The sequence below is a fragment of the Pimephales promelas genome, chromosome 7, assembly GCF_988280905.1.
Source record: "Pimephales promelas chromosome 7, fPimPro1.hap1.1, whole genome shotgun sequence".
NCBI classification, from domain to species: Eukaryota; Metazoa; Chordata; class Actinopteri; order Cypriniformes; family Leuciscidae; genus Pimephales; species Pimephales promelas.
Window position 1 is genome coordinate 5,172,765 of NC_142775.1, and position 25,588 is coordinate 5,198,352.

At 37.1% G+C, this 25,588-nt stretch overlaps 2 protein-coding genes across 2 annotated transcripts in view; one reads left to right on the forward strand and one right to left on the reverse strand.

Moving 5' to 3' along the window:
• Positions 1 to 3,073: 3,073 nt before the first annotated feature.
• Positions 3,074 to 5,171, forward strand: LOC148978253 (uncharacterized). Its single transcript, XM_089132982.1, has 2 exons — positions 3,074 to 3,287; positions 3,793 to 5,171. Exons 1-2 carry the CDS (start codon positions 3,230 to 3,232, stop codon positions 5,169 to 5,171), a joined length of 1,437 nt encoding a protein of 478 aa, XP_088989108.1. The 5' UTR covers positions 3,074 to 3,229.
• A 10,663-nt stretch (positions 5,172 to 15,834) lies between these two features.
• The window catches only part of scrn3 (secernin 3), a 155,938-nt gene continuing 146,184 nt past the window's right edge, over positions 15,835 to 25,588 (reverse strand). Inside the window, exons 3-8 of the mRNA XM_089132983.1 lie at positions 23,893 to 24,074; positions 22,673 to 22,872; positions 20,726 to 20,938; positions 20,099 to 20,261; positions 17,273 to 17,453; positions 15,835 to 16,896 (exon numbers count right to left, since the gene is read on the reverse strand). Of these exons, the coding sequence (XP_088989109.1) occupies positions 16,735 to 16,896; positions 17,273 to 17,453; positions 20,099 to 20,261; positions 20,726 to 20,938; positions 22,673 to 22,872; positions 23,893 to 24,074 (1,101 nt within the window). The 3' untranslated portion in view covers positions 15,835 to 16,734. The remainder of the gene's footprint in view (positions 16,897 to 17,272; positions 17,454 to 20,098; positions 20,262 to 20,725; positions 20,939 to 22,672; positions 22,873 to 23,892; positions 24,075 to 25,588) is intronic.

A 25,588-nucleotide genomic window follows, 5' to 3' on the forward strand; every position in this document is an offset into this window, starting at 1 on the left:
CGAAGTCCAAACCGCACGCAGCGCGAGCTCACCGGATCTCTCTAGACTAGAGCAGCGTCTACTCTGATTCTGATCGGTCTCAGTCACGAGATATAAGCAGCAATTGAATTCAGCGAAGAACACAAATGTCTCTAATGTATCCACAAGTTTCCTACGCCCCATGAGGCCTTGCGTCAAAAGTGGGCGCGACTTCCGGTTGGAAGTAAACAAAGCGCGATTTGACATGCTTGACACTCGTTCATTCAACAGTTGACAGTCATTCAAGTTATAGCGATCCAAACTAGCTAACGATGTGGGAACACAACCTCAACGAAATTAAAAAGGGTGAAATAACAGTACCTTTACCCTCCACAGTAGTTGATTGGGAGTATTATAATAACATTATTAATAATCAATACTCATCAAGGCATGGTGACAGACAGTTGTGCGAGCTGACAAACAATTAAAATAAAAAATACACACTTAGTCATTGTGCTTTGGAGTTTATTCAAAATTATAAATGAATGTGCTGCTTGAATACATTAACTGGCACATTTAGTATTCTGTCAACACAGGCTTTGATCCTGAGTTTAGGTGTAACATCAGTAGCGAACAGCCAATCACATGCTGAGAGAGTTTATAGAATATTAAGAATTTAAACAAATATACACAGGAAGATTCGTCGTCTTTTGGGAGGTGATGGAAACTACAGTCGTTTGCAGGATCAGAGACGGGCTCTGGCAGGATCACTCTGATTTCGTTTTCAGCTTATGTTCAAAACAATCCCGTTTAAGCCACTAAATTAGTTTAATCCGGTTATATATACAACCGCGAACAGCACATGTTGTCCCTGAGCTCCGTAACGACATCTCTCGTAAAGATTTGCGTCTTTAAATAGTAAAATAATTCTCTGAAAAACAGCTAGCCTCTTCGCTAACTAACACACAAAACACCATTGGAATGCTACTTCCGCCGCGTCACCGGAAGTTTCACCCACTTTATTTTTTACAGGAGTGCCCCTCGGAAACTTGTGGATAAAGCAGTTTAAATGCAGATAAAACAGCGCTGAACAACAGGAGAAACACTCAGCGCAAATGTACAGTAAGAAGGCTTTTCCGTCTACAAATTCCCATCATTTACCACAGATTTATGATGCGTTCATGTGCTTTGGTAATTATGGTAAATACCAAAAGCCGACATGGAAAATGCACATGAACACCCCCTCGTGTGGTATTTTCTACTGGGCAACTCGTAGAATATTTGGTAACACTTTAGAATACGGTTCCTTCGTTAATGAATAACTACACAAGAACTAATGAGTAACACAATATTAACAATCTAGTAACTGTTATTAACTAACAAGAAACTCTGATTAACGAACTAGTAAGTAATAGCGCACAGACGAAAGTGGTAGTTCACTATTAAGTAATCAATAACTACTATTTTTTTAATACTTCCCAGAGAACTACTGAAAAAGTTTATTAACAATCTAGTAACTACTATTAACTAAAATAAATTCTTATTAACGAATTAGTAAGTAATAGCTCACAGATGAAAGTGTTACTAGATACTTCTGTGGGAATTACTAATTATTTGGATTCGTATTATAAAGTGAAGATCATTGAAACTAACTAGTAATTACTCAAGTGTTACTAAAGACATTTTCTAAAAGTATACTAAAGTTCACCAAAAATCTCAAACGGTTGCACAAATCATGACTAGATCATATAGTAACACTTGAGTAACACTTTCATCTGAGCTATTACTTACTAATTCGTTAATAAGTTATTTTAGTTAATAGTAGTTACTAGATTGTTAATAAAATTTTTTCAGTAGTTCTCTGGGAAGTATTAAAAAAATAGTAGTTATTGATTACTTAATAGTGAACTACCACTTTCGTCTGTGCACTATTACTTACTAGTTCGTTAATCAGAGTTTCTTGTTAGTTAATAATAGTTACTAGATTGTTAATATTGTGTTACTCATTAGTTCTTGTGTAGTTCTTCATTAACGAAAGAACCGTATTCTAAAGTGTTACCGAATATTTTGATGGACGAGTTGCCGAGATGATAACCTTTGAACTTTTCAAAATGGCGGAGAGCACCGTGAGAGTCGTGAACGGTAAAAATAAATATTATTCATGATCTAGAAAATATAGCGATATTATTTACCCTTTGAGTTTTGATAAATAATTTTCTTGCTGTTGCAGATGAAAATAGTTTTAGCTAAATAACAGGTCTGGATCGCCATCTTTTTACCACATTACGACAACAAAAGCACTTGAATGCAACTGGTAAATACCAGTTCACAAGTGGAAAATATCCTACTTTCCATAGCATGTGAACGCAGCATTACTGTAACGTAAGCCTAGTATATTAACTGCACCATAAAATGTGGGATATATACATATTGAATTGTTTTATATTATTAATGTAGACAATGTATTAAAGGACTAATGGAATATTACTGTATTTAATGTATTTTGGCTATTCTGTTTTTCATACATTTCATGAAGATACATACGTGCCATCAAAATCAGTCAACACATACCTGTTTCAACCTGAAACAACAATAATCCCCCATTAGCACATGCAGAAACTAAGAAACTCATTTCCAATAAAGATATTATTTTGTTAAAGAAATATGACAAATGTTTGAATTATCACAAATTCAAACTTTATCAAGTATTAGAGCAGTTTTACAGTATCCTGACTCAAATAATGTGTTTCTAACAGCAAATAAAACACTCAGAATAAAATGATGATTATCTGCTGCTGATAATCCTGAATGTCTTGTTGAATGAGTGTTGATAGTCTGAGGATTATGAAAACACTCTTTATTTCATGACAATAGTTACTGTTTTCACCTCATTATTATGCTGATGTCTTCACATCTCCTGTAAATGGACACTTAAAGCTCATTTCATTGGTGTCAGCAGACTGAGGGGATTTGTTGGTTAGTTCTTTAGGCCTGTGTATAATTTTTCTCACCAGTATTTATATTTGGAATAATTTAATTACATTATTTATGTTCTGTTATCAATAAGTATAAAACAAACTCAGTGACCGATATATTTTAATTTGGGCAGATCAGCTCCTCCCACTAAAATTTACAATAATTGAAGTCCCTCCAACATCACTCACGTCACCAGCGAAGCTCCGCCCACTGCAATTCTCCTATAAATGCTGGAATATTCTCATCATCTACAAGTTGAGCAAAGACTGAGTTTATTAAAGAGGACGGTGAGAACATGAGTGATCCAGAACCCTGCAGAATGAAACACACTGAAGATCCTGAAGAACAAAGAGGTTGGTGTTTATTCTTCATTCATTCATGATGCTGGAAAACATTTATGTTAGAAACATTCAAGCAGTTAAACTATGAAATGGGTACAAAAGTTTTGGTTCTCAAAATGGTCAGTAAAGCAAGGTTTGAAAAATGCTCATGTTGATTGTCAACATCAAGTCAAACTTTTTTTTTTTTAAGTATCAGTTCAGGCACTGGTACCTATTCAAAAGTTTCGATTTGGCACTGATATAAACAATACCCAACCAGAGATTAGTCTTCTTACAGTATCTTTGGTTACTGTTTATTATAACCGATACCTAGGATAGATACCACCTAAATGGAAATTTTGTCAGATACAGATAACTGATCATTCTTTCTGTCGTTTATATAACTTTATTTAATTCATAATTAAATTCATAATCTCAATTTAAAAAAAAAGGTAATATTTAATAGCAGTTGTCAATTTTTATGTCATTTCACTTAATTTTTTTCTCTTTATATTATTTTGATTTTTTTCCCCTTCAGAACTGATGGAAGAGAACGAGGAGAGTGAAGAACACTTGCGTCGCTCAAAGAATAAAAAGACATTTTTAAATAAAAGAAGAGACAAGCAATCTACAACCTGCACAGACTGTGGAAATAGATTTACATGCAAAGAACATCTTGAGCTTCACATGAGAGTTCACACTGGAGGGAAGCCGTACACAAGCAATCAATGTGGGAAGACTTTCACACAATCATCAAACCTTAAGAGTCACATGAGAGTTCACACCGGAGAAAAGCCATTCACATGTGACCAGTGTGAAAAGAGATTCTCTCTCAAACAAAATCTTAAGCTTCACATGAGGACCCATGCTGGAGAGAAGCCGTACACATGCGATCTGTGTGGGAAGAGTTTCAGACAATCATCACACCTTAAAACTCACATGATGATCCACACTGGAGAAAAGCCGCACGCATGCGATCAGTGTGGAAAGAGTTTCACAAATTCATCACACCTTAAAACTCACATGAGGATCCACACCGGAGAGAAGCTGTACACATGCGATCTGTGTGGGAAGAGTTTCACACAATCATCACACCTTAAGATTCACATGAGGATCCACACCGGAGAAAAGCCGTACGCATGCGATCAGTGTGGAAAGAGTTTCACACGTTCATCACACCTTACTCGTCACATGAGGACCCACACCGGAGAGAAGCCGTACATATGTGAACAGTGCAACAAAACATTTTTTAGGGCATCACACCTGAAGACACACCTGACAGTTCATACGAAGGAGAAGCCGTATTCATGTTCTGTGTGTGGAAAGAGTTTTTCACAGCTGAACACTTTAAAAGTACATCAGAAACTTCACACTGGTGTGAGAGAGTACATGTGCTTTGAATGTGAGAAGACTTTTGCAACAGGGCAAGATTTACAACGGCACCAGAGAGTTCACACTGGAGAAAAACCTTACAAGTGTTCACACTGCGACAAGAGATTCAGTTGGTCATCAACTCTGAAAAAACATGAGAAGATCCACACTGGAGAAAAGCCTTACAAGTGTTCACACTGTGACAAGAGATTCAGTCGGTCAACAACTCTGAAAACACATGAGAAGATCCACACTGGAGAAAAGCCTTACAAGTGTTCACACTGTGACAAGAGATTCAGTCGGTCAACAACTCTGAAAACACATGAGAAGATCCACACTGGAGAAAAGCCTTACAAGTGTTCACACTGTGACAAGAGATTCAGTCGGTCATCAACTCTGAATAGACATGAGATGATCCACAGCGCAGAGAACTCACACACGTGTGAACAGTGCGGAAAGGTTTTCTATTTTAAAACTCACCTGAAGCGACACATGAAGATCCATACCGTGGAGAAACCACATCAACAGAGTCTGCGATCACAGTAAGTAGTTAATCTTCATGTGTTGAGCATTAAAGTCTCTTCTGTGTAATTTAGTTTCCTAAAAGCCATGATCAGTGTTGTGCAAGTTACTTCCAAACTGTAATACATTAGGTATTACTTGTTACTGTTATTTAAAAGTAATTCATTACCTTACAATATTACTGTCCCAGAATTGTAATGCGTTACATTACTCATGTATTACTTTTGAGTTACTTTCACCAAAATAACTAAGTAGAACTTAACTTTTGGGCTGTAAAGATATGCAATATGAAACCGAAATCGCGATTCGCCACACGACTCAGATCCACAAACCTACAGAATCGCGACACACCTCTTCCAACTCCAGCGTTATTCTCCTTACCGTCCAGATCCAATGCTGCCTTATCTTTAAATTAGGCTATTAGTATTATTTGAAGTTAACATTATAAAATACGTAGACCTACACCACAAAACTAGTTGAGGATAAATTATTTAAAATTGGGGAAGTCCAGCATTATGGACATGATGACATTTGCAGTCAAAACTTGAAATAAAAATTTTGTAATTGAAATGTATATAGGCTACTTCCTTAAAGGACTCCAGACATTAGACAAATATCAGTCTATGTTTTATTTTTAATATTAGGGAAAAGACACACATTCATGCGTGACAAAAAAATAGGAGGCAAAATCGATTTTTTGTAATTCTGTTAATTACACTGCGCAAATCGGATGAGGAAGGGTTGGCTCTCCAGTCTCCATAGAACTTAAAATATTCATTTTATTTTAGTTTTCGTGTTCGTTTATGAGGAAAAAACAATGTTACAAACGCGACCGCTGTGAACTGGCACTAAAACACTGCTTTAAAACTTTCACATAGTCTGTTGCCTTTAAGAAGTAAAAGCAGACAATACACTGTAATACAACTGTAATACAAGCCTCACTGAACATGTAACGAGTAAAATATTACTGAAAATTGATTAGTAATGCCTTACACAACTGCGTTACAGCAAAAACTAATATGTTACTGTAATGTATTACTTTTGTAATGCGTTACTCCCAACACTGGCCATGATGAGCAACAGGTCATCTTGGTGGTTGCTTGCTATCTGTTTAAATTTTTCACATTATGAGATTTTGAGTCATAATATCTCATTGTTATGAGAACATTTCTCATTATGAGATGTTAAGTTGTTATTATGAGAAAGCATCTTGTTATTTATATAGTGCTTTTAACAATATAGATCAAAATAAATTAAAGTAACAGATTGTTTTGGCTTAATGGCAGCTCTAGAATAAAGTTATGTTCCAGCTAAAGATCCAGCTAATTCTCTTCCGTCGCGAATGATCATTAGTTAGTAACTTAGAGACCGCTAACACGACACTCTTTTAACAGAAAACTCTTAAAGGGTTAGTTCACCCAAAAATGAAAATTAAGTCATTAATTACTCACCCCCATGCTGTACCAACCCCGCAAGACCTTCGTTCATCTTCGGAACACAAATGAAGATATTTTTGATTAAATTTGAGAGCTGTATAACTACCACTAAGGGAATGACTCTTGTCGGCCCAGAAAGTCAATGAAGAAAATGTTTAAATATCCCATGTGACTACAGTGGCTCAACTATAAGTTTATCAAGCGACGAGAATACTTTTTGTGCGAAAAAACAAACAAAAATAACGACTTTATTCGACTATTCCTTTTCTACCTTGTTGGCCTGAAACGAGACTTCCTTAGATTTCCACGACGCATTCGCAAGAATTGCGATCTCCTTCAACTACTTCAGTTCAGTTCTCGCGAATGCGTCGTGGAAATCGTATTGAAGTCTCGTTTCAGGCCAACAAGGAAGAAAAGAAATAGTCGAATAAACTCGTTATTTTTGTTTGTTTTTTCGCACAAAAAGTATTCGCGTTGCTTGATAAACATATAGTTGAGCCACGGTAGTCACTTGGGATATTTAAACATTTTCTTCATTGACTTTTTGGGCCGTCAAGAGGCAGTCCCTTAGGAGCCAATGTGGTAGTTATACAGCTCTCAAATTTAATCAAAAATATCTTCATTTGTGTTCCGAAGACGAACGAAGGTCTTACGGGGTTGGTACAGCATGATGGTGAGTAATTAATGACTTAATTTTCATTTTTGTGTGAACTAACCCTTTAAGTTCTCTCTACGCAAACTTTAAAAAATGTGAACCTGTGAGAACGCTGATCTTTGTAAGTAATCAGTGATATTTAAAAATGTATACAGGAGCCAATGCAGGGTTGACAGAACCGGGCTAATATGGTCATACTTCCTGGTTCTGGTAAGAACTCGAGCTGCAGTGTTTTGAACTAGCTGGAGTTTGTTTATTAAGCGTGCAGGGCAACCCCCCAGTAGAGCATTACAATAATCTAGCCTTGATGTCATGAACGCATGAACTAATTGTTCCACATTTATCAGTGATGATAAATCCTTCCTGATATAAGCATATACTAATTACCAAATCATTCCCAATAATGCAATGTTAAGTTACTACTAGAAAGTTTCTAATTATTATAAGATAGTAAGTCATAATTATGACAACATTTCTCATTATTGTGATTTAACTGTTGCCATACTTTGTCCCACCGACATCATGAGTAAAACAGACGAATGTAAATCAGCTTTCTATTTCTGACATCTGCTTGTTATTATTCATTTAATCAATTAGTTGTTGCAGCCCTAGTTGGTTTTGATAATTAAAAACGATTGAAGAGAAATTGTTTGTTGCTGTGGCTTCAATTGTGTCTTTGTTGCTGTTAGTTTCATTTTCATGGACTTTTAGTTTGTTTTCTCAGTCTCATGTTCTCCTTTGTCTTAGTTTTCCCGCCAGTCATCTGTTGTCATCGTCATTCATTTGTTCTTAAAACAGGAGTTCTTGAAATATTTATCATGCATATTATCATTTCTGGCAGAACTACCAGAAAGCATCTGGAAGGAGAGGACAGAGAGAACGACAGTGATCCAGAACCTGCCGAATGAAACACACTGAAGATACTGAAGAACAAAGAGGTTGGTGTTTATTCTTCATTCATTCATTCATTCATTCATTCATTCATTCATTCATTCATTCATTCATTCATTCATTCATTCATTCATATTGCTGAAGAACATGCTTTTGCTCACCAGATTTACATTGTTTCATGACTAAACTAGTGACTTATAACACAAATCATCATTAAAATAGATAGTTGTGAACCGCAGTTGTGCACCAGATTTGATGGGATTAAAATGACTATTGAACTCATCAGTGATCTTGACTTTTGGATTCACTTTTCATTTTACATTTGTCTCTCATTTGAAATCTCACTTGATTTTAATGTTTCTTTTAGACCTGATGGACATGAACAAGTAAGGAAAAACAGAAGCATATAAATCTGTCTCCAGACGAGTGACGGGAAAACCAATGTAAATCAAGATTCACTCTGGGAAGAAGCGGCTCAGGCTTTCGCTCTGAAATCACTTTTTCTCATTCTGAAGAAAGAGCATTTAACTTTGATAACCCTTTTAAGAGAGACATGAATCTGATATACATTTTAACTCTATTTTCATGATAAAGTCTAGTTTCTCTTCCACTTCTACTCTCCAATGTAAATGCAAGATATACTTTCATGTATCTTTGAACCTGGACACTTTTCTTCTCTTGAGATGCTTTGGCTCTTATAAGTCAATAATGAGAGAGATCTGTCTCTTTCAGTTTTACTTAATGTTTGTATTTACTTAAAGTAATGCTTGATTAAACCATTTACTCATTTTTCCCCTTTCCATGTTTTAATTTTCTCAATAGAGCTTTAAATGCCTAACTAAATTAGATTTCACCCACACATGACTGACACTGAATAAGATTGCTGTCTGTCTATATTATTAACAGTTTCACCCTTAATATCCAGTATCATATACATTTCAAAGAGTTTGTTCTAGTCAGTTTGATGTTTCATTCACATCATAAGGCTTCATGAAGTCAGAACAAATACTATGAACTTTAAACATCACACAGATTTTACTAAATAAACTAAAATTACTGTCTCTATCTCACCACACAACTTTACACAATCAGCAGAAAAAGAGAACAGCTGGAATAAGAAAAGTCTGATCCCCGTCGTGAAATTGGCACGGACGAACAAACTGAACAAACCTTGTTTTATTTTAAGTTTGGACGTTCATCCCGGCGAACCGCTTTAGTCCACTTCTTCCTTATATTCAATTCAATCGCGAATCCAGAGCAGTGACATCAGCCTTCGTTTCGGCCATTGTTGAACTGCGTCGGCCATGAAACCCGGAAGCGTGATAGTCCCCTATTAACGCACCAGTGGAGCTCGACCGTTTATTCAAACGGTTTGGCAAGTATGGTTGGGTTGCGGAGAGATTGTGTTAAGGTCTCAGCAGCAGGAGGGATGTAGAGGTCAGTAAGCTGGGCTGAATTGAGTGGGGGACGGAAGGGGGGTGACTCTGGGACACCAAAGTCACTGTCTTTTCATCTTTTTAACATCTACTCTAGTGTAATAGAAATCATAATGAACAGCAGCTATGCTAATTATTTCCCATTTGCTTTTCTGCTGTTATCTTGGGACGCAAGTCCCGAGAAAAATGGCGTTCATCAGCTCCAGTTTGTATCTAGCCTCTCAGAGACTACAGATGCCCCAACACCTGTGAAGAGACGACTTAATGTCTATGAAGAGACGACTCAACACCTGTGAAGAGACGACTCAACACCGGCGAAATGTTATGCTCTAAATTATTACATGATTAACTAAATGTGTTTTTCCATGTACATTTCTGAAATGCACTTTCTGTAAAGCTGCTTTGAATTGTATTATGAAAAGCGCTATACAAATAAATTTGAATAAAATCTAATTGAATCTCCGGGGGTCTTCTCGGTGAGAAGAGCACCAGTTGACGAAGAGGTTCCACTTCAACGCATAGACACGTCTCGTGGACGATTCTCTAGCGGAAGTGATGGTAGCCGCCGCCACCACAGGTGGCAGAGTACTCAAACCTGCCTCGTCCCGTCCAGGAGCCACATGTGGAGCTTCCAAAGATCGGGGCGAGGGTGCCAGAGGGTTCCCCGTCTCTGAGAAAGGAGGTCCTTCCTCAGAGGAATCGGCCAAGGAGGAGCTGTCGCGAGGAGTATCAGTTTGGAGAACCAGGTCTGGGTGGGCCAGTACGGCGCAACCGGAATGACCCAAGAACTCACCATCGATAAGGTCATGGTGTGCGGCAATAGCGGTGACACAGACCTTGAGGGTGGAGGAAGACAGCCTTCGCTCCAACCCTTCTTGAAGGAAGGAAAGCACGACACTGATCGAACACCTCTGGGGGTCTATTTGATGAGAAGAGCACCAGTTGACAAAGAGGTTCTACTTCAACGCATAGATGTGTCTTGTGTACGACGCCCTAGCGGAAGTGATGGTAGCCACCACCGCTGGTGGTTGAGTACTCAAATCTGCCTCGCCCTGTCCAGGAGCCACACGTGGAGGTTTCAAAGATGAGAAAGGAAGTCCTTCCTCACAGGAATGGGCCAAGGAGGTGCTGTCGCGAGGAGAGTGACTTCGGACAACCAGGTGCGACTAGAATGACCTGCTCCTCGTCCTCCCTGACCTTGCGCCTGGTCTGCGCACGAAGGCTCACTGGGGGAAACGCATATTTGTGGCCCTGCGGCCAGCTGTGCGCCAGTGCATCCGTGCCAAGCGTGCCTTCGGTCAGGGAATAATATTGGGCGCAATGGGTTGAGTCGTGAGAGGCTAACAGATCTATCTGTGCGTCCTCGAACTGGTCCCAAATCAGCTGGATCGACTGGGGATGGAGTCGCCATTCTCCAGGGAGGGGCCGAATCCGGGACACAGTTCAGGGCTCTGGGAATATAATTGGCACGAAGGGACCTCAGACGCTTCTGACTCCATATGAGGAGGTGGCGGGCGAGTTTCAGCATACGGCGGGAGCGCAGACCACCTTGATGGTTGATGTACGCTACAGTTGCGGTATTGTCAGTTTGGACTAGTACATGCTGGTTCTTGAGCACGGCTCGCAAGCAGCGCAGAGCGAGCTGTACAGCCAGCAACTCGAGGCAATTGACGTGTCATAGTGCGATGGAGTCCTGTCCAGGAGCCCGCGACAGCACGTCCATTGCACATGGCACCCTAGCCCGTGGCAGAGGCATCTGTCGTTACAACAACATGCCGGGAAGCTCGTTCCAGGGGCACTCTGGCCCATAGAAAAATGAGCTCCCCGCACGGGGTGAAGGTCTGACGGCAGGTCGGAGTAACTGGTACTCGGAGCCCCAGGAGCCTCTGAAAAAGTTTCAGTGGAATGGCACTCTTGCCCTCGAACTGTCTCAGGTAAGTCAGCAGTGACTGCACGCTCTTATATTGAGTGAGAGGTAGGTCAGTATAACATACTTCGTTTGAAGGTTGTGACTTGTTTTTAACTAATATTTATGGATTTGTTTTAGGCTGATTAGATCTGCCTGATGGCAGTGGGGCTGGTGGATGTATGTTAGTGACCATTGAAAGTGGTGCTGTTCAACCCATTAGATCATCGGTAGGGGTTTTATGTGTTTTTGGAGTGATTTAGCTGGGGGGTGGCAATATTTATTGTGTAGGTGATGGTTATTTGATTTTATATTTATTAATGTTATTATATTTGTCTATTTTGTTTTCTTGAGGATTTCCAGTTTCTTTGCCACTGCTGTCTTTCCTCCCCCTTGTTTTTTTTTCTTCCTTTTTTTGAATAAATGTAACCCTTCTTTCTATTGTCTTGTTTTTTGGTTCAGGTCAGTTTATTAATTTTATATTTTGTGACACGTCTAGTACGGATGTGCAACATGACATCATGACTTTTGCGTAAACATACACGCCACTTTCGAGTCAGGTGGCGTGTTTGTTATCTCTACGCATTTTGAACGATCTGCGTGTATCCTTTTTTCTATGCGTGTATGTCTACGCATTAACGTCCGCGTCATTCCGCGTGTCTGTACACGCAGTCAAATCTCCAGTCATAAATGCCATTAACCCCAGTGACGGTTAAGTTTAGGGATGGGATTGAGGTAAGTCATATCTTTTTCTTTCCTAGGATGGTAAGGGAACAGTCATAAATGCCATTAACCCCAGTGACGGTTAGGTTTAGGGACGGGGTTGAGGTAAGTCATATATTTATATAACGTTAAGTCAACGGCGTTCATAAACACGCTGAAAAGCGATTATGCGTCTTGATAGAACGTCAAAAATTATTACACTTGGAATAATATTGTTTGTTGTGCTCTTTATTATTTAAAAGTTTGTTTTCAGTTTCTGCACATTTGAATGATCGTATTATTTTATTGTGATGAATGTAGTTCATTAAATCAAACTTTATAAAGTTTTCCTATAGAGCAGTTTATAGGCTTGGATCATCTATCCTGACTCAAATAATGTGTTTATAACAGCAAACATTCAGAATAAAGTGAGATGATCTGCTGATGATCCTGAATGTCTTGTTGAATGAGTGTTGATAGTCTGAGGATCATCAATATTAACAGATCTGCTGAAAACACTCTTTATTTAATGACAATAGTTCCTGTTTTCACCTCGTTTATTATGCTGATGTCTTCACATCTCCTGAAAATTGACACTTAAAGCTCATTTCATTGGTGTCAGCAGACTGGGGGGATTTGGTGGCTACTATATACCTTGATTTCTGTGTCTATGATTTTAACTGTGTTTCTTACCATTATTTATATTTAGAATAATTTAAGCTATTAAGATATTCACATCATCAGTGAAGCTCCTCCCACTACCTGTATTTAATGAAGTAGCATAGTGTAATGAATAGCAATAAATACAATTTAACAATTAGCAACAGTTACTTAAATAGTAATATCTAACTAATTAGTAATAGATAGAAAGAAGACATAAATGCGTAGACTTGTTATTTATTATAAAAACAAACTCTGTAACTTTATATTTTTAGTTTGGCAGATCAGCTCCTCCCACCACAGTAACATCATCATTGAAGCTCCTCCCACAGCAATCACATCATCAGCGAAGCTCCTCCCACTGCACTTCTCCAATAAATGCTGTAAATTTCCATCAGCTACAAGTGAAGACGAGCATCAGAGCATTAGGAAGAGCTGAAATCTGTGAAGACTGAGTTTATTAAAGAGGACAGTGAGAGCATGAGTGATCCAGAACCCTGCAGAATGAAACACACTGAAGATCCTGAAGAACAAAGAGGTTGGTGTTTATTCTTCATTCATTCATGATGCTGGACAACATTCATGTTAGAAACATTCAAGCACTTCATCACATTTAGATAAACAGTTAAACTATCATATAGGTACTGCATTTTTAACAAATGATAAGTAATGGGTTGTAGTCAAGTCAAACTAAGTAATTTTGAGCTGTTTTTTTTTTTTCAAATATGTTGGAATATACCAAATGTTTTACGAATTATGAATTCCAAAAAACAAATTAAAGGGTTAGTTCACCCAAAAATGAAAATTCTGTCAGTATTTACTCACCCTCATGTTGTTCCAACCCCGTAAGACATTCATTCATATTCGGAACACAAATTAAGATATTTTAAGATATTAAGATCACTCCTGCACACAGTCCGTAGGCCTCTTGGGGGAATGACACTTGCTGGCCTCGAAAAGTCATTAAAGACATCGTTAAAATAGTCCAAGTGGCTCAATCTTAACTTTATCAAACGACGAGAACACTTTTTGTGCGCAAAAAAACAACAAACATAACGACTTTATTTCAACTATTGGTTTATTTCTCCCTCTGCGCGAGTCAGGTTACTAGTTTAATAGCGTAAGATTCTGTTATTGTACGTCACACGCATCACACACATGACCAGCGTCGGCCAATAGTGAGCCTACGTGTGGCGTAGCTTTACGCAATCACACTACGTTAACTGACTACAGGCCCATGGAGAAGGAAGTGAATAATTGAAATAAAGTCGTTATTTTTGTTTGTTTTTGCGCACAAAAAGTGTTCTCGTCGTTTGATAAAGTTAAAATTGAGCCACTGTAGTCACTTGGACTGTCTTTGATGACTTTTCGATGCCAGCAAGTGTCATTCCCTCAAGAAGCCTATGGACTAGTATGCAGGAGTGATCTTAATATCTTAAATATCTTAATTTGTGTTCCGAAGATGAACGAACCCGAGGAAAATAAAATCTGAAAAGAGATCTCCAAAATGTTTCATTTATTTCTCCTAGACAACTTTGATATCCATATGACACCAAACTGAGACAAAGGTTTATTTCTCCTGTGTCTCAGGCTTTTCTCTGGAGCAACAAGATGCACTAAATCTCAATTTAGTCTCCTTTTAAGTTTCAGAAGAGATCTCAACAAGCTCTAATATAATGCTCAGAGTTTCTCAACTTCTGTGTCTCTTTGTGATCTCAGACAGAGAAATCAGAGAGTTCTCTCCATGAACTAATCTACCATTTGCCATAGATTTTTAAAGCCTGATGGCTGTAGATAGATCCTCTGTCTGTCCTGCAGTGAAGAGAGAGTACCATTCCCGTCAGTTGTTTCTTTGGTCCATCAAGATGTTCTGAAGTGGATGATCTGTGGTGTTTAGAACGGTGAATCTAGTCTGGTAGGAGGAAAAGGTCTTGATTGAATTAGTAATTCATGTGTTTGCATGTGTGTTTGTGTGCATGTGCGGGAAAGTGAGCGAGAGAGACTCGGATATTGCTCCATAGTAGCTCCAGTAGTACTCATTTTCTTTTTTCAAAGGAGAAATAAAGGAGTCATTAAAAACACTGAATTGAGATTAGCAAGCCATCTCATTTTAGTCTCAGATATGACTCCCTCTGGTTATTCTGTCTCACCTAGTGAATTTTAGGAGAAACATATGAGAAACATTTTAGACAAAATAGAGATTAAAATAAGGCTTAGATGAGAATCTCAAATTTGTCTCCTGAGCTATAGAAAAGCAAGCTTTGAGCAGTAAAATTTTCCTCTGGGAAGGTCTTACAGGGTTGGAACAACATGAGGGTGAGTAAATACTGACAGAATCTTCATTTTTGGGTGAACTAACCCTTTAAAGAGATTTTGGCACACATCCCACGTTGTTCAATGGAGTCATATTAGTCTAGAACAGTTGAGATATTCTCCGCTAAATAAAGTGCACACAAATCTTACCAAGGACCTCTACTACAAAGAAACCTCGTACACAGTCAGTGACCACAGCAACCTCCGCAGTACTCCGCAGCAGACTCTTCACTGGCTTCTCAGAAACTGTTGGTATTGCCTCACCATTAATGAAGAATGTTTACTACCTTTCCTTACATTTTCTGCTCATATTTTACTATTTTGTAAGCTTGTACTGTTTTTTTCGCTATTTTTCCAAACTTGCTTTTCCAAATGTTACAGTTCCAGTTTCATGTAAATTAGGGAGGGCTTAAGCATCACCGTTGGTCCATTACTTATTGATTGACAGCCAATCAATCGAAGAGGGGAGTTCACCTCACTACAATTGTATTTTGATCCATGACAATGTTGTTTGCTATTCTGATAATTGCAGAATTTTCTTTTCCAGTTTGATCAATATATTTTTCATTGTTTTTTTTGTTTTTTGATCCGTGACTACAATACTTTCGGCATCTCATTTACCAGCTCTCCTTTGAACACTGCAGTCTGTAGTCCGCAAGTCCATGAAATAATGATAAAGACAAGCTCATTGTGATTGTGGAATGGACTTTAATGAGTGTTGAGGATTTTATTATTATTTTGTTTGTTTTCCACTTGAATTGAGTGGACAGATACAGTTAGTAAGTTCTGCCAACTTCCAGTTCACACATTTCCCAAAGTTAATCCTTTGGAATTCATTATTTAACTGTCTGGTTTGCATATGATATTTGAGATCTTTAACATGCACTCTAAAATTCTACTTATTTAACATGTCAGTAATGACAATGTGACCTAACTTGTCAATGGTTTTGAGTATATTGTTAAAATGATGTCCAAACATACAGGAATTGCCTGAAAGATTGTGCAAATGATCTCTCCTCTAGCCGAGATATGAGGGTGTTTCTTCAACTGTGGGAACTTTTATATCTGAGGGGGTGAGATTTCAACATATGAAGTTATTAAGGTCACATTAAAAGTGTCTTGGGTTTTAATTGTAACCATATGGCTTTACATGGTTTTATGAAGGTAAATTTAAGACCAATTAAAGAAAATAAATTGAAGGGAACATAAAATATATCAATATGTTCTCTAAATGTAAATGTCTAGGAAGCACAATAAGTTGTACTAGCAACACTTCAAAGTTTGAAAGTACAATTTCCTACAGATCTCCATAACTTTGATTCATTTTATGAAAAAAAGAAAAAAGTTTGAATAGTTCTGCTCCCAAACAGAATTATCGTTTACTGATCAATCTTTTCTTTTTCAGTAGTCTTGTCTTGTTTTTCAGTGCAAAGGTCTAAAGATTCTTAAATCAAGATACATTACTTAGTGAAATTAACAGTGTAAAAAGTGTGTTTTACTAGGATCCACACGTCCCAAAAGTGCCTATAGTTGAAGAAACATCCAATAATCCTATTAAAATAATAATAATTAAATTCTAAACTAAGTCTCAGAGGTTACTGTAAATATCCATCTCCTCAGTTACAGTGTCTGTAAAGAGATGAACCAGCAGTGTTGAATCCTCAATCCCCTCTGTTAGATATTTCTCCATCTCTGCCAACTTCCTCTTCTCCAGATCTCTCATTTTCTCTTCAATCTTCTGTCCACTCTCCTGAACAAACAAACATCTTTATATTAAAAATGCCATATATTGGACTCCTTCACAACATTTACCATTTATTTTTCATGACAATTTCCCACCATCTCTCCACAACAAACTGTTTTGGCTACTGTACCTTTAAGATTTTTTCCATGTTGGCATTTGTTATGATTGGCTAACCACTTTACATGTGAATTTATGCTATTTTACAGGTTCTTCATTCTATTTTGCAAGTCCTTCAACAGGTGTACATGCAGCCAAGGTAAAAAAAACACTTTAATTTTCTTGAAACATGCATAGCAGCATCAGCTCTTTTCTCATTGTGTCTGAAACGGTTTGATTTGATCTTTAAAACTGTGTAGATCTTTGACATTCACACACAGCTCACCATGGTGCTGTCGATGATGGCGGCGACCCCCTCGTGCTTCAGGAACAGAGGGTGTTTGCGGTTCGGTTTGCTCTGGAAACGGGGCTTCTTCTTCACAGGATCCTCTTCTCCAAAACATGGAGAACATGTGTGCTTCAGCTGCTTTATGTCTAATACAAATATAAACGGCTTAAAGACAGACCTGTGGGGGGACAAAAACATGGAATTTGAAGTAATACAGCTTCATGAAGTTAAAGATAAAAGTCATTCGATTTTTGGAGTCAATTTCAATGATAATATTGTCCAACAATAATAGCAAAGCTTGCCAAAGCAAAAACCACTATACTATTGGTCAACAGTTTGGAATAATTATGGTTTATTAATGTTTTTAGAGTTGTCTCTTCTACTCACCAAAGCTGCATTTATTTGATCTAAAATACTGTAAAAACTGTAATATTGTGAAATATTATTACAATTTAAAACAATTGTTTTTTATTTGAATATATTTAAAAATGTAATATATTTGAAATTTCATAAAATTATTTATAACGTTTTTTTTCTCCTTTGCGGTTTTCAAATACCAACGACAACATCATCAAAATGATCCCGTTCAGATGGATCCATGAAACGGCTGAAAAATGCTGTATTCTGCTTCCAGGCCAGTAGATGGCGATGTCACTGCGCCCTATAAACTAAACACGTTTTTGTAGTTTACATGGTGATCGTAACAGTATAGTTTTCAGAAACTTCACTTTGAATCCCATTTCCAAAAGTTTGCCTTTTCATGCCCCCAATACGCCAAAACGTAGCTAAATGAACGGTTCAAAACACATCATTTTTGTTTTTATATTTGAGAGGGAACTTTACACAATGTTTTGAATGGGGATTTTGACAATGTTGTCTGTAAAGAACATTTTTCTAAGACAATCCGGGATGGTGTTCGTGGCAAATTCCTGCACATACATCACTCGCCTGTGCGTGTCTTATGGAAGCTTGTTTCCGCCACTACATAAAAAATAAAAAATGTAATTGCGACTTTTTATCTCACAATTCTGACTTTCTCAGAATTGTGAGATATAAAGTCAGAATTGTGAGATATAAAGTCAGAATTGTGAGATATAAAGTCTCAATTGCTGTTATAAAGTCAGAATTGCGAGATATAAAGTCAGAATTGTGAGATATAAAGTCAGAATTGATATAAAGTCTCAATTGCGTGTTCTAAAGTCAGATTTGCGAGATATAAAGTCAGAATTGCGAGATATAAAGTCGCAATTGCTGTTATAAAGTCAGAATTGCGAGATATAAAGTCATAATTGATTGATATAAAGTCGCAATTGCGTGTTCTAAAGTCAGAATTGCGAGATATAAAGTCATAATTGATATAAAGTCGCAATTGCGTGTTATAAAGTCAGAAATGCATGATATAAAGTCGAAATTGCGTGTTGTAAAGTTAAAATTGTGAGATATTTAATTCTGAGGGGAAAAAAGTATTTTCCCTCTTTGAATTGGCCTGATAACTTGCAATTGCGAGTTCATATCTCACAATTCTGAGAAAAGATGTCAGAATTTTGAGATATAAACTCGCAATTATGTGTTATAAAGTCAGAATTGCGAGATGTAAACTCGCAATTGTGAAAAAAGTCAGAATTGTGAGAAAAATTTTTTCAGAATTTTTTCTCACAATTGCGACTATATTTCTCAGAATTGCGACTTTATTTCTCAGAATTGCGACTTTATATCTCGCAATTGTGACTTTATTTCTCACAATTCTGACTTCATATCTCAAAATTGTGAGATAAAAAGTCACAATTATTTTTTTATTTTATTTATTCAGTGGCGGAAATAGTGTCCATAGTGTCTCGTCATTTCTGTATTATCTATTATGAAGGCTCATTTCATTGTTGTAGTGCTGTGCTGGAATTTATTTTCAAGGAAGTACCGTGTCTATTAATGGGTAAAGCTACTGTAACGTCTTCAGCTAGTCAGCTTGAGATCTTTCTATCTTTCAATCTAAACTGTTTATATCTCTTAAGCCTATAGTGAATGTTTTATGATTAGCAGGTTAACAATTTTCACTAGCACAGTCACCCAGAGCAGAAGCACAACCAAAACAACGTTCTTCCACAAAATGCATGCAGTAGGGATGCACGATATATCGGCCACATTATCGGTATCGGCCAATATATCATCATTTTTAATGTTATCGTTATCGGCCCAACAAGAACATTTAGCTGAAATCTAAAAGCTGATAAATAATGTATTATATCTTTCAGCTGAGGCACTTTAGATGCGCATTGTTCAACATGATGCTTTTAAATTCCTAGAAATACGATTGAAATCCCTTTAAAAACGGAAAATCCAGTTAAAGTGCAAAATGTGCAGCGCAAGTCTGTCATATCGGCTACACAACATTAAAATAAGAACATGATAATTGTGCTTGTATCTTGGCTTTTAATGAGGAGACATTTTTTATAATCAGGCTCTCAAAAAATTTCTACAAATGTGGATTTAGATTTATCGGCCAATATATCGGTTATCGGCTTTTAAATATGGGAATTATCGGTATCGGCCAAAATTGTCATATCGGTGCATCCCTAGCATGCAGTTTTGTTTTTCACCCACTAGAGGGCCAAAAGTTACAAAGTGCACCTGTAATTACTCCAAGCTATTAACGAATGGTTAAATATCATTACAAATCATACTATTTTTTATAATAATTCACAATTTGTATTATAAATCATGTCTAATCTAAAGTTACATATGACACACGTAAATAATTCAGAAGAAAAACATAAGTCAGAACTGCCCTATAGCTTTGACTTCTGAATATCAGCTAGCCTAGCGTACCGTTCAGGATCAGGAGTGGCCGTGAAGAAGTGGACACCAGGTAAATCTGGGTCTTTGGGGACGACTGACACCATACTTCCTGTGGTCATGAACATTCCCTCCATGTTGATCCCGCTTTCCTTATTCCTCAAAATATCCATCATAGTCTCTGCTGTGATGTGGCCTGTGAGTACAATGTTTTAATGACATAACTGTCTAACAACTTGTCTGTGAGTTTTTAATTCAATAAATAATGTGAATAAATTATCTATAAGTACATTTGTAAATAATTATATTAGGGCTGTCAAGCGATTAATCGCGATTAATCGCATCCAAAATAAAAGTTTGTGTTTACATAATATATGCGGGTGCACTGTGTATAATTATTTTGTATATATAAATACACACACATGCATGTATATATTTAAGAAATATTTTCATGTATATACTTTATATAGATTTATATATAATTTATATACTAAATAATATTTTTTTCTTTAATATACATGCATATGTGTGTATTTATACAAAATCATTATACACAGTGCACCCGCATATATTATGTAAACACAAACTTTTATTTTGGCGTCGATTAATCGCGATTAATCGTTTGACAGCCTTAAATTATATCCATAAATTAATAGTAACCTTCGCTCTTCTGTAGAAGTTTGCGTCCCTCACAGTATCGCCCCCCTGCGGCCTCGATTCGGGCCGTGGCTGAGTACGAGTACACCTCGGCAAAGCTGAACTGAGCCTTTCCGTCCCACCAGCTCTGCTTTTGTGCATACGTCCTCAACTCCGGGTGCTCCCGATCAATCTTAGTAGTAATGGAGTACTGATTGGAGATGTTCCGATAGCCGGCTTTAAGAGAGAGAAACAGCGACAATTAATATTCAGCAATATTGTCAGTAATATTAACTGCACTGACACTGTCGGATGTGAACATTTTAACTGAACTGATCTGATCTTTGCAACATCTGCACTGAACTGATTTGAGCTAAATAACGATGCTATTGTCTTCTGTGGAGCTGCTTATAAATGGATTAAATTACTTTCATAATTGATGAAATTGATGCAACATTCGCTATGTTTCCATCCACCTATTTTAATGTGCATTTTGGGATATTGCATAAAGAAAACGCTGGATAGAAACGACTAGATGTGCATAAATTTGTGCAAAAGATGTGCTCAAGTGAGGTGGATAATTTTTTTGATCTGATAAGACTTAAACTGCGATGGAAACACATTTACCCAATAAATCCCTTGATGCACAACAACAGACTCACATGACTTTTCCTCAGCAGAAGATTGATTGGATAACTGGACTAACCAGTGGACCAATCACATCACAGCATCTCAGATGTTGGTTTGATTGTTCTGAAATGCCCGAACCAACAAGATCTAACATCAAGATTTGGTTAAATCCCCTCCCAGAATCGTCTTTTGTGTTCACAATTGTGCAATAAAACGCAATTGTGTTCACAAATACCAGCATCCGAACGCAAGAGAACTGCGTTTTGTCACATGCTCTTAGGGCTGTGAAGCGATTAATCGCGATTAATCGCATCCAAAATAAAAGTTTGTGTTTACATATTATATGTGTGTGTAGTGTGTATAATTATTTTGTATATATAAATACACACACATGCATGTATATATTTAAGAAATATTTGCATGTATATACTTTATATATATTTATACAAAATGTATATTATACATAAATATAAATATCTGATATATTAATAACACATTTTTCTTAAATATATACATGCATGTGTGTGTATTTATATATACAAAATAATTATACACCCTTTTATACACAAACTTTTTATTTTGGATGCGATTAATCGTGATTAAAGAGTAACTAAACACTAAACCAACTTTTTTTAGTTAATGATCTGTAAGAATGGATCTTTATTAATACCAGTCATTGATTTGAGTAACTTTTTTGACGTTTGTTTATAAAGTGTTCTATTTCTACAATATATGGTGTAAAAACGTCTTAGTGCTGCCCTCTTCAGGTTGAACGGTGGCTACTGCAGTTGGATGTTCCGCACTTCGTGACGTACGCAGGTTTCAGCTCTCCACGCGAGCTACGCCCTTCGCAGTATAAAAACCATCTTGTGTCGTCAAAACCACTGTAGGGAGTCAGGAATTGGAATTGTGAGTATTAAAAACGATCAGGATAGAGTGTTTTAGCGTCTATTTCATCCCCTCTATCTCCGCTGGGGTCAGGCCACTTTTTCAGCATTTTCAAATATTGCCAGTGGGTGGAGTCAGGCTCTGACCAGGGGTTTAGTTACCCTTTAATCGTATCACAGCCCTATTTCTGATGAAGGATAAAAGAGCCAGTGGCTTCCCCGATTGCAGCAACTTCCATTTTTATAAAAGGAAGTGACGATTATGTTCTCTGCAACACATGGAATGAAAACGCTGCTTTATTCGCAACTTAGCAAATTAGCTACTGGCACAGTTAATGAACTAAACTTGAGCTGAACAATCACACTATTCTCTTTTGTAGAGCTGCCTTTATACCATGTAAATGAACCTGACCTGACTTTTTTAAGCTGTAATGTCACACGACTCAGTATTTACCCTCCACTCTCTCTGCGGCCCAGTATTTCCCAGCAGTCTCCAGCACCCAGGCCTCAGTGCGGTCTGATATGAGGAAGCTGTTATGGTATGTGAATCCACACTCGTCCTCCATACAATTCCCGCCCTGGCCGTATTTTTCCAGCAGCTCTGTGATCACATCTACAGCCCGCTCAGCAGTGTTGGCCCTCTCCAGCGCCAGCCTACATACAAAGGGTTTCAAATCACATTTAAGACCTTTATTAAGAAACTTGCACAAATAAAATAGCAACTAACCCTAAACCAAACCCTAACCGTAACTCCATAATTAATATTACTCAGTACTTATTTGAGTAAGTAAAATATAACTATAAAGTTACAAAGTTACTAATAAAGTTTAAAGGAGAAGTTCACTTTTTAAAAAAACTTTTGCTGATAATTTACTCACCCCCATGTCATCCAAGATGTCCATGTCTTTCTTTCTTCAGTCGAAAAGAAATTAAGGTTTTTGATGAAAACATTCCAGGATTTTCTCCATATAATGGACTTCAATGGGAACCAAACAGGGTCTTTTAAAAAACTAATCTTTTTTAGAGTCATTTGGTTCATTCAAAGAACGGAATGAACAAAATGACTCGAAAAAGATTCATTCATTTTGATGAACGAGTTTGAACAGGAGAGTCACGAACGCTCATCACAGAACAGAGCAAGGCGAGCATTTGAGCTTATAAAACTTAAACTTTGTTATTTATTTATTTTAAATGAGCGATCGTTTCGCTTGATAAAACCCTTATTCATCGTCTGGAATCGTTTAAAGCCCTTTGAACAGTTTGTAGTCTGCACTGAAACTCTCATTTGGACCTTGAACTGTTTGGTTCCCAATGAAGTCCATTATATGGAGAAAAATGCTAGAATGTTTTCATCAAAAACCTTAATTTCTTTTCGACTGAAGAAAGAAAGACGTGGACATCTTGGATGACATGGGGGTGAGTAAATTATCAGCAGAAGTTTTTTTTAAAAGTGAACTACTCCTTTAATCTTTTTTTCTATATTATAACCCTGGCATGTTTGGTTATATGTGCTTTCGTTTGTACAATATGGTTGGTTTTCAATAAAAAAAGTTTTTTTTATGTCCCATATAAACACATATACATTATATACATTATTAAAATTATTCTGAATTGTAGTGGTTGAATAAATTAGTCAATGCTGAATATGAATTGAGAAATTGTCTCTTGGATCACCTGACGAGATCCATGCCCAGAAGAGCCTCTTCCCCCTCCGCACTCTCCTTCCCCCAGACCGCCTCATTCCCGACGCACACCTGATGCTGGTTCGCCCCCATCTCCGCCCCCCACAGCCAGGCGGGGCGACTCAGCACCACCGCATTCGTCTGAGACACCTGCTCAATTTCTATATATGTACACTGATCAGGTGAAAAGAAGACATGACAGAAGTTTCAGCACTCGGACAATGTTTCTCAAATCTGAGGGGGATATAGCCGAATCAGACCCAGATGGCAAGAAATTTTGGGGCAAACATCTGTAGATTTGGCATGGCTGAGCAAATGTGGGCCAAACTTTCACCATATATGTTTCGCCATGGGTTTGTAGGGAATTTTCTTTTGGATCATCATTTGTTTTGAGGTACATGGCCTACATGCTAACTTATATACTTATTAGTATATATTATATATTGTATATTAATATATGGTGTATATTAACTTATTGGTATATATAAATGCTAATCCATTTTTTTGGCACTAATCTGTTAAGTTAAAGTTAAATTGTTCACTCATAAAGACAGTCACTTGTCGCCACCTACTGACTTACTTAATAATGCAAGTTGGGCAAACACAGACAAGCAAATTGTGAAAAGGCTGATACTGGTGAAATATTTGAACACATTCGAGGACCATACAAATATATATACTTAAAAATGTTATACTAAATATATATTTATAAATATATATTTATATACTAAATATATATTTATACTAATGAATTGAGCTTATAGTTTATGTAATTAGCAAATAACATCTGTGTTAAATAGTAATATATTATAATAATGTTAATAAAGCTGACTAAATCACATGACTGCGATGTTAATTCTCCATTTTCAGTGTATGTTTTATTAAAAAAAAAAAAACGCTGATTAAAAGCAGTATAAGCTCGCGAGATGAAAAGTGACATCGGTTACAATAGGTAGCTAAAGTTAGACAGAAACGTTGATGCTAGCGATATGATTTCCTAACCTGAAATAAGATAGGAGTTAAAGGGTGTAGTGGATGTGCTTTTATTGTGGGTTTGGTTTTATTTGTTGGAAAAATAAATATAGAAATATAATTTGACACAAGAGGGCAATATAGCCCTATTTATGGTTTTGAGTTAAACCGTGACATCTACACGTTTTCAAAAGTGGACCAACGTGATTATTTCACGTCTTGTCATGATACCGGGTTGAAGAAATGTTGTTTTGGCCACTTTGTTTGATATAATCACAACAATTTAACGTAAGCAAGAATGGGATTTGAACTCAGGTCTTCTTGCTTTAAGCCCAACGCTTTATCAATTGAGCCACTGAATCTGTTGAGTTCAAAGGTGTATTGAATGAATTTTTATTGACGGTTTGGTTTTATTTGTTGGAAAAATAAATATAGAAATATAATTTGATACAAGAGGGCAGTATAGCCCTATTTATGGTTTTGAGTTTAAACTAAACCGTGACATCTACACATTTTCCAAAGTGGACCAACATGATTATTTCACGTCTTGTCGTGATACGGGTTGGGCACTGAAGTTACAGGAGTTTCTTCCCGTTGCTAAGCAACGGAACTAGGTCGAGTATTTAAAAGGTTATGGTTAACACCGCTAACGTGGTTTAACGTCGATGTAATACGTTGTTTTAGCGTACCTTTTGCTTAAACGAGGAGCTGGGGGA

What these genes read in the sequence shown, in the direction of transcription:
- LOC148978253 (XM_089132982.1), top strand. Translation starts at nt 3,230, where the DNA reads ATGAGTGATCCAGAACCCTGCAGAATGAAACACACTGAAGATCCTGAA. An exon ending in AGATCCTGAAGAACAAAGAG is followed by an intron (nt 3,288 to 3,792) that starts GTTGGTGTTTAT and finishes TTTCCCCTTCAG; the next exon opens with AACTGATGGAAGAGAACGAG.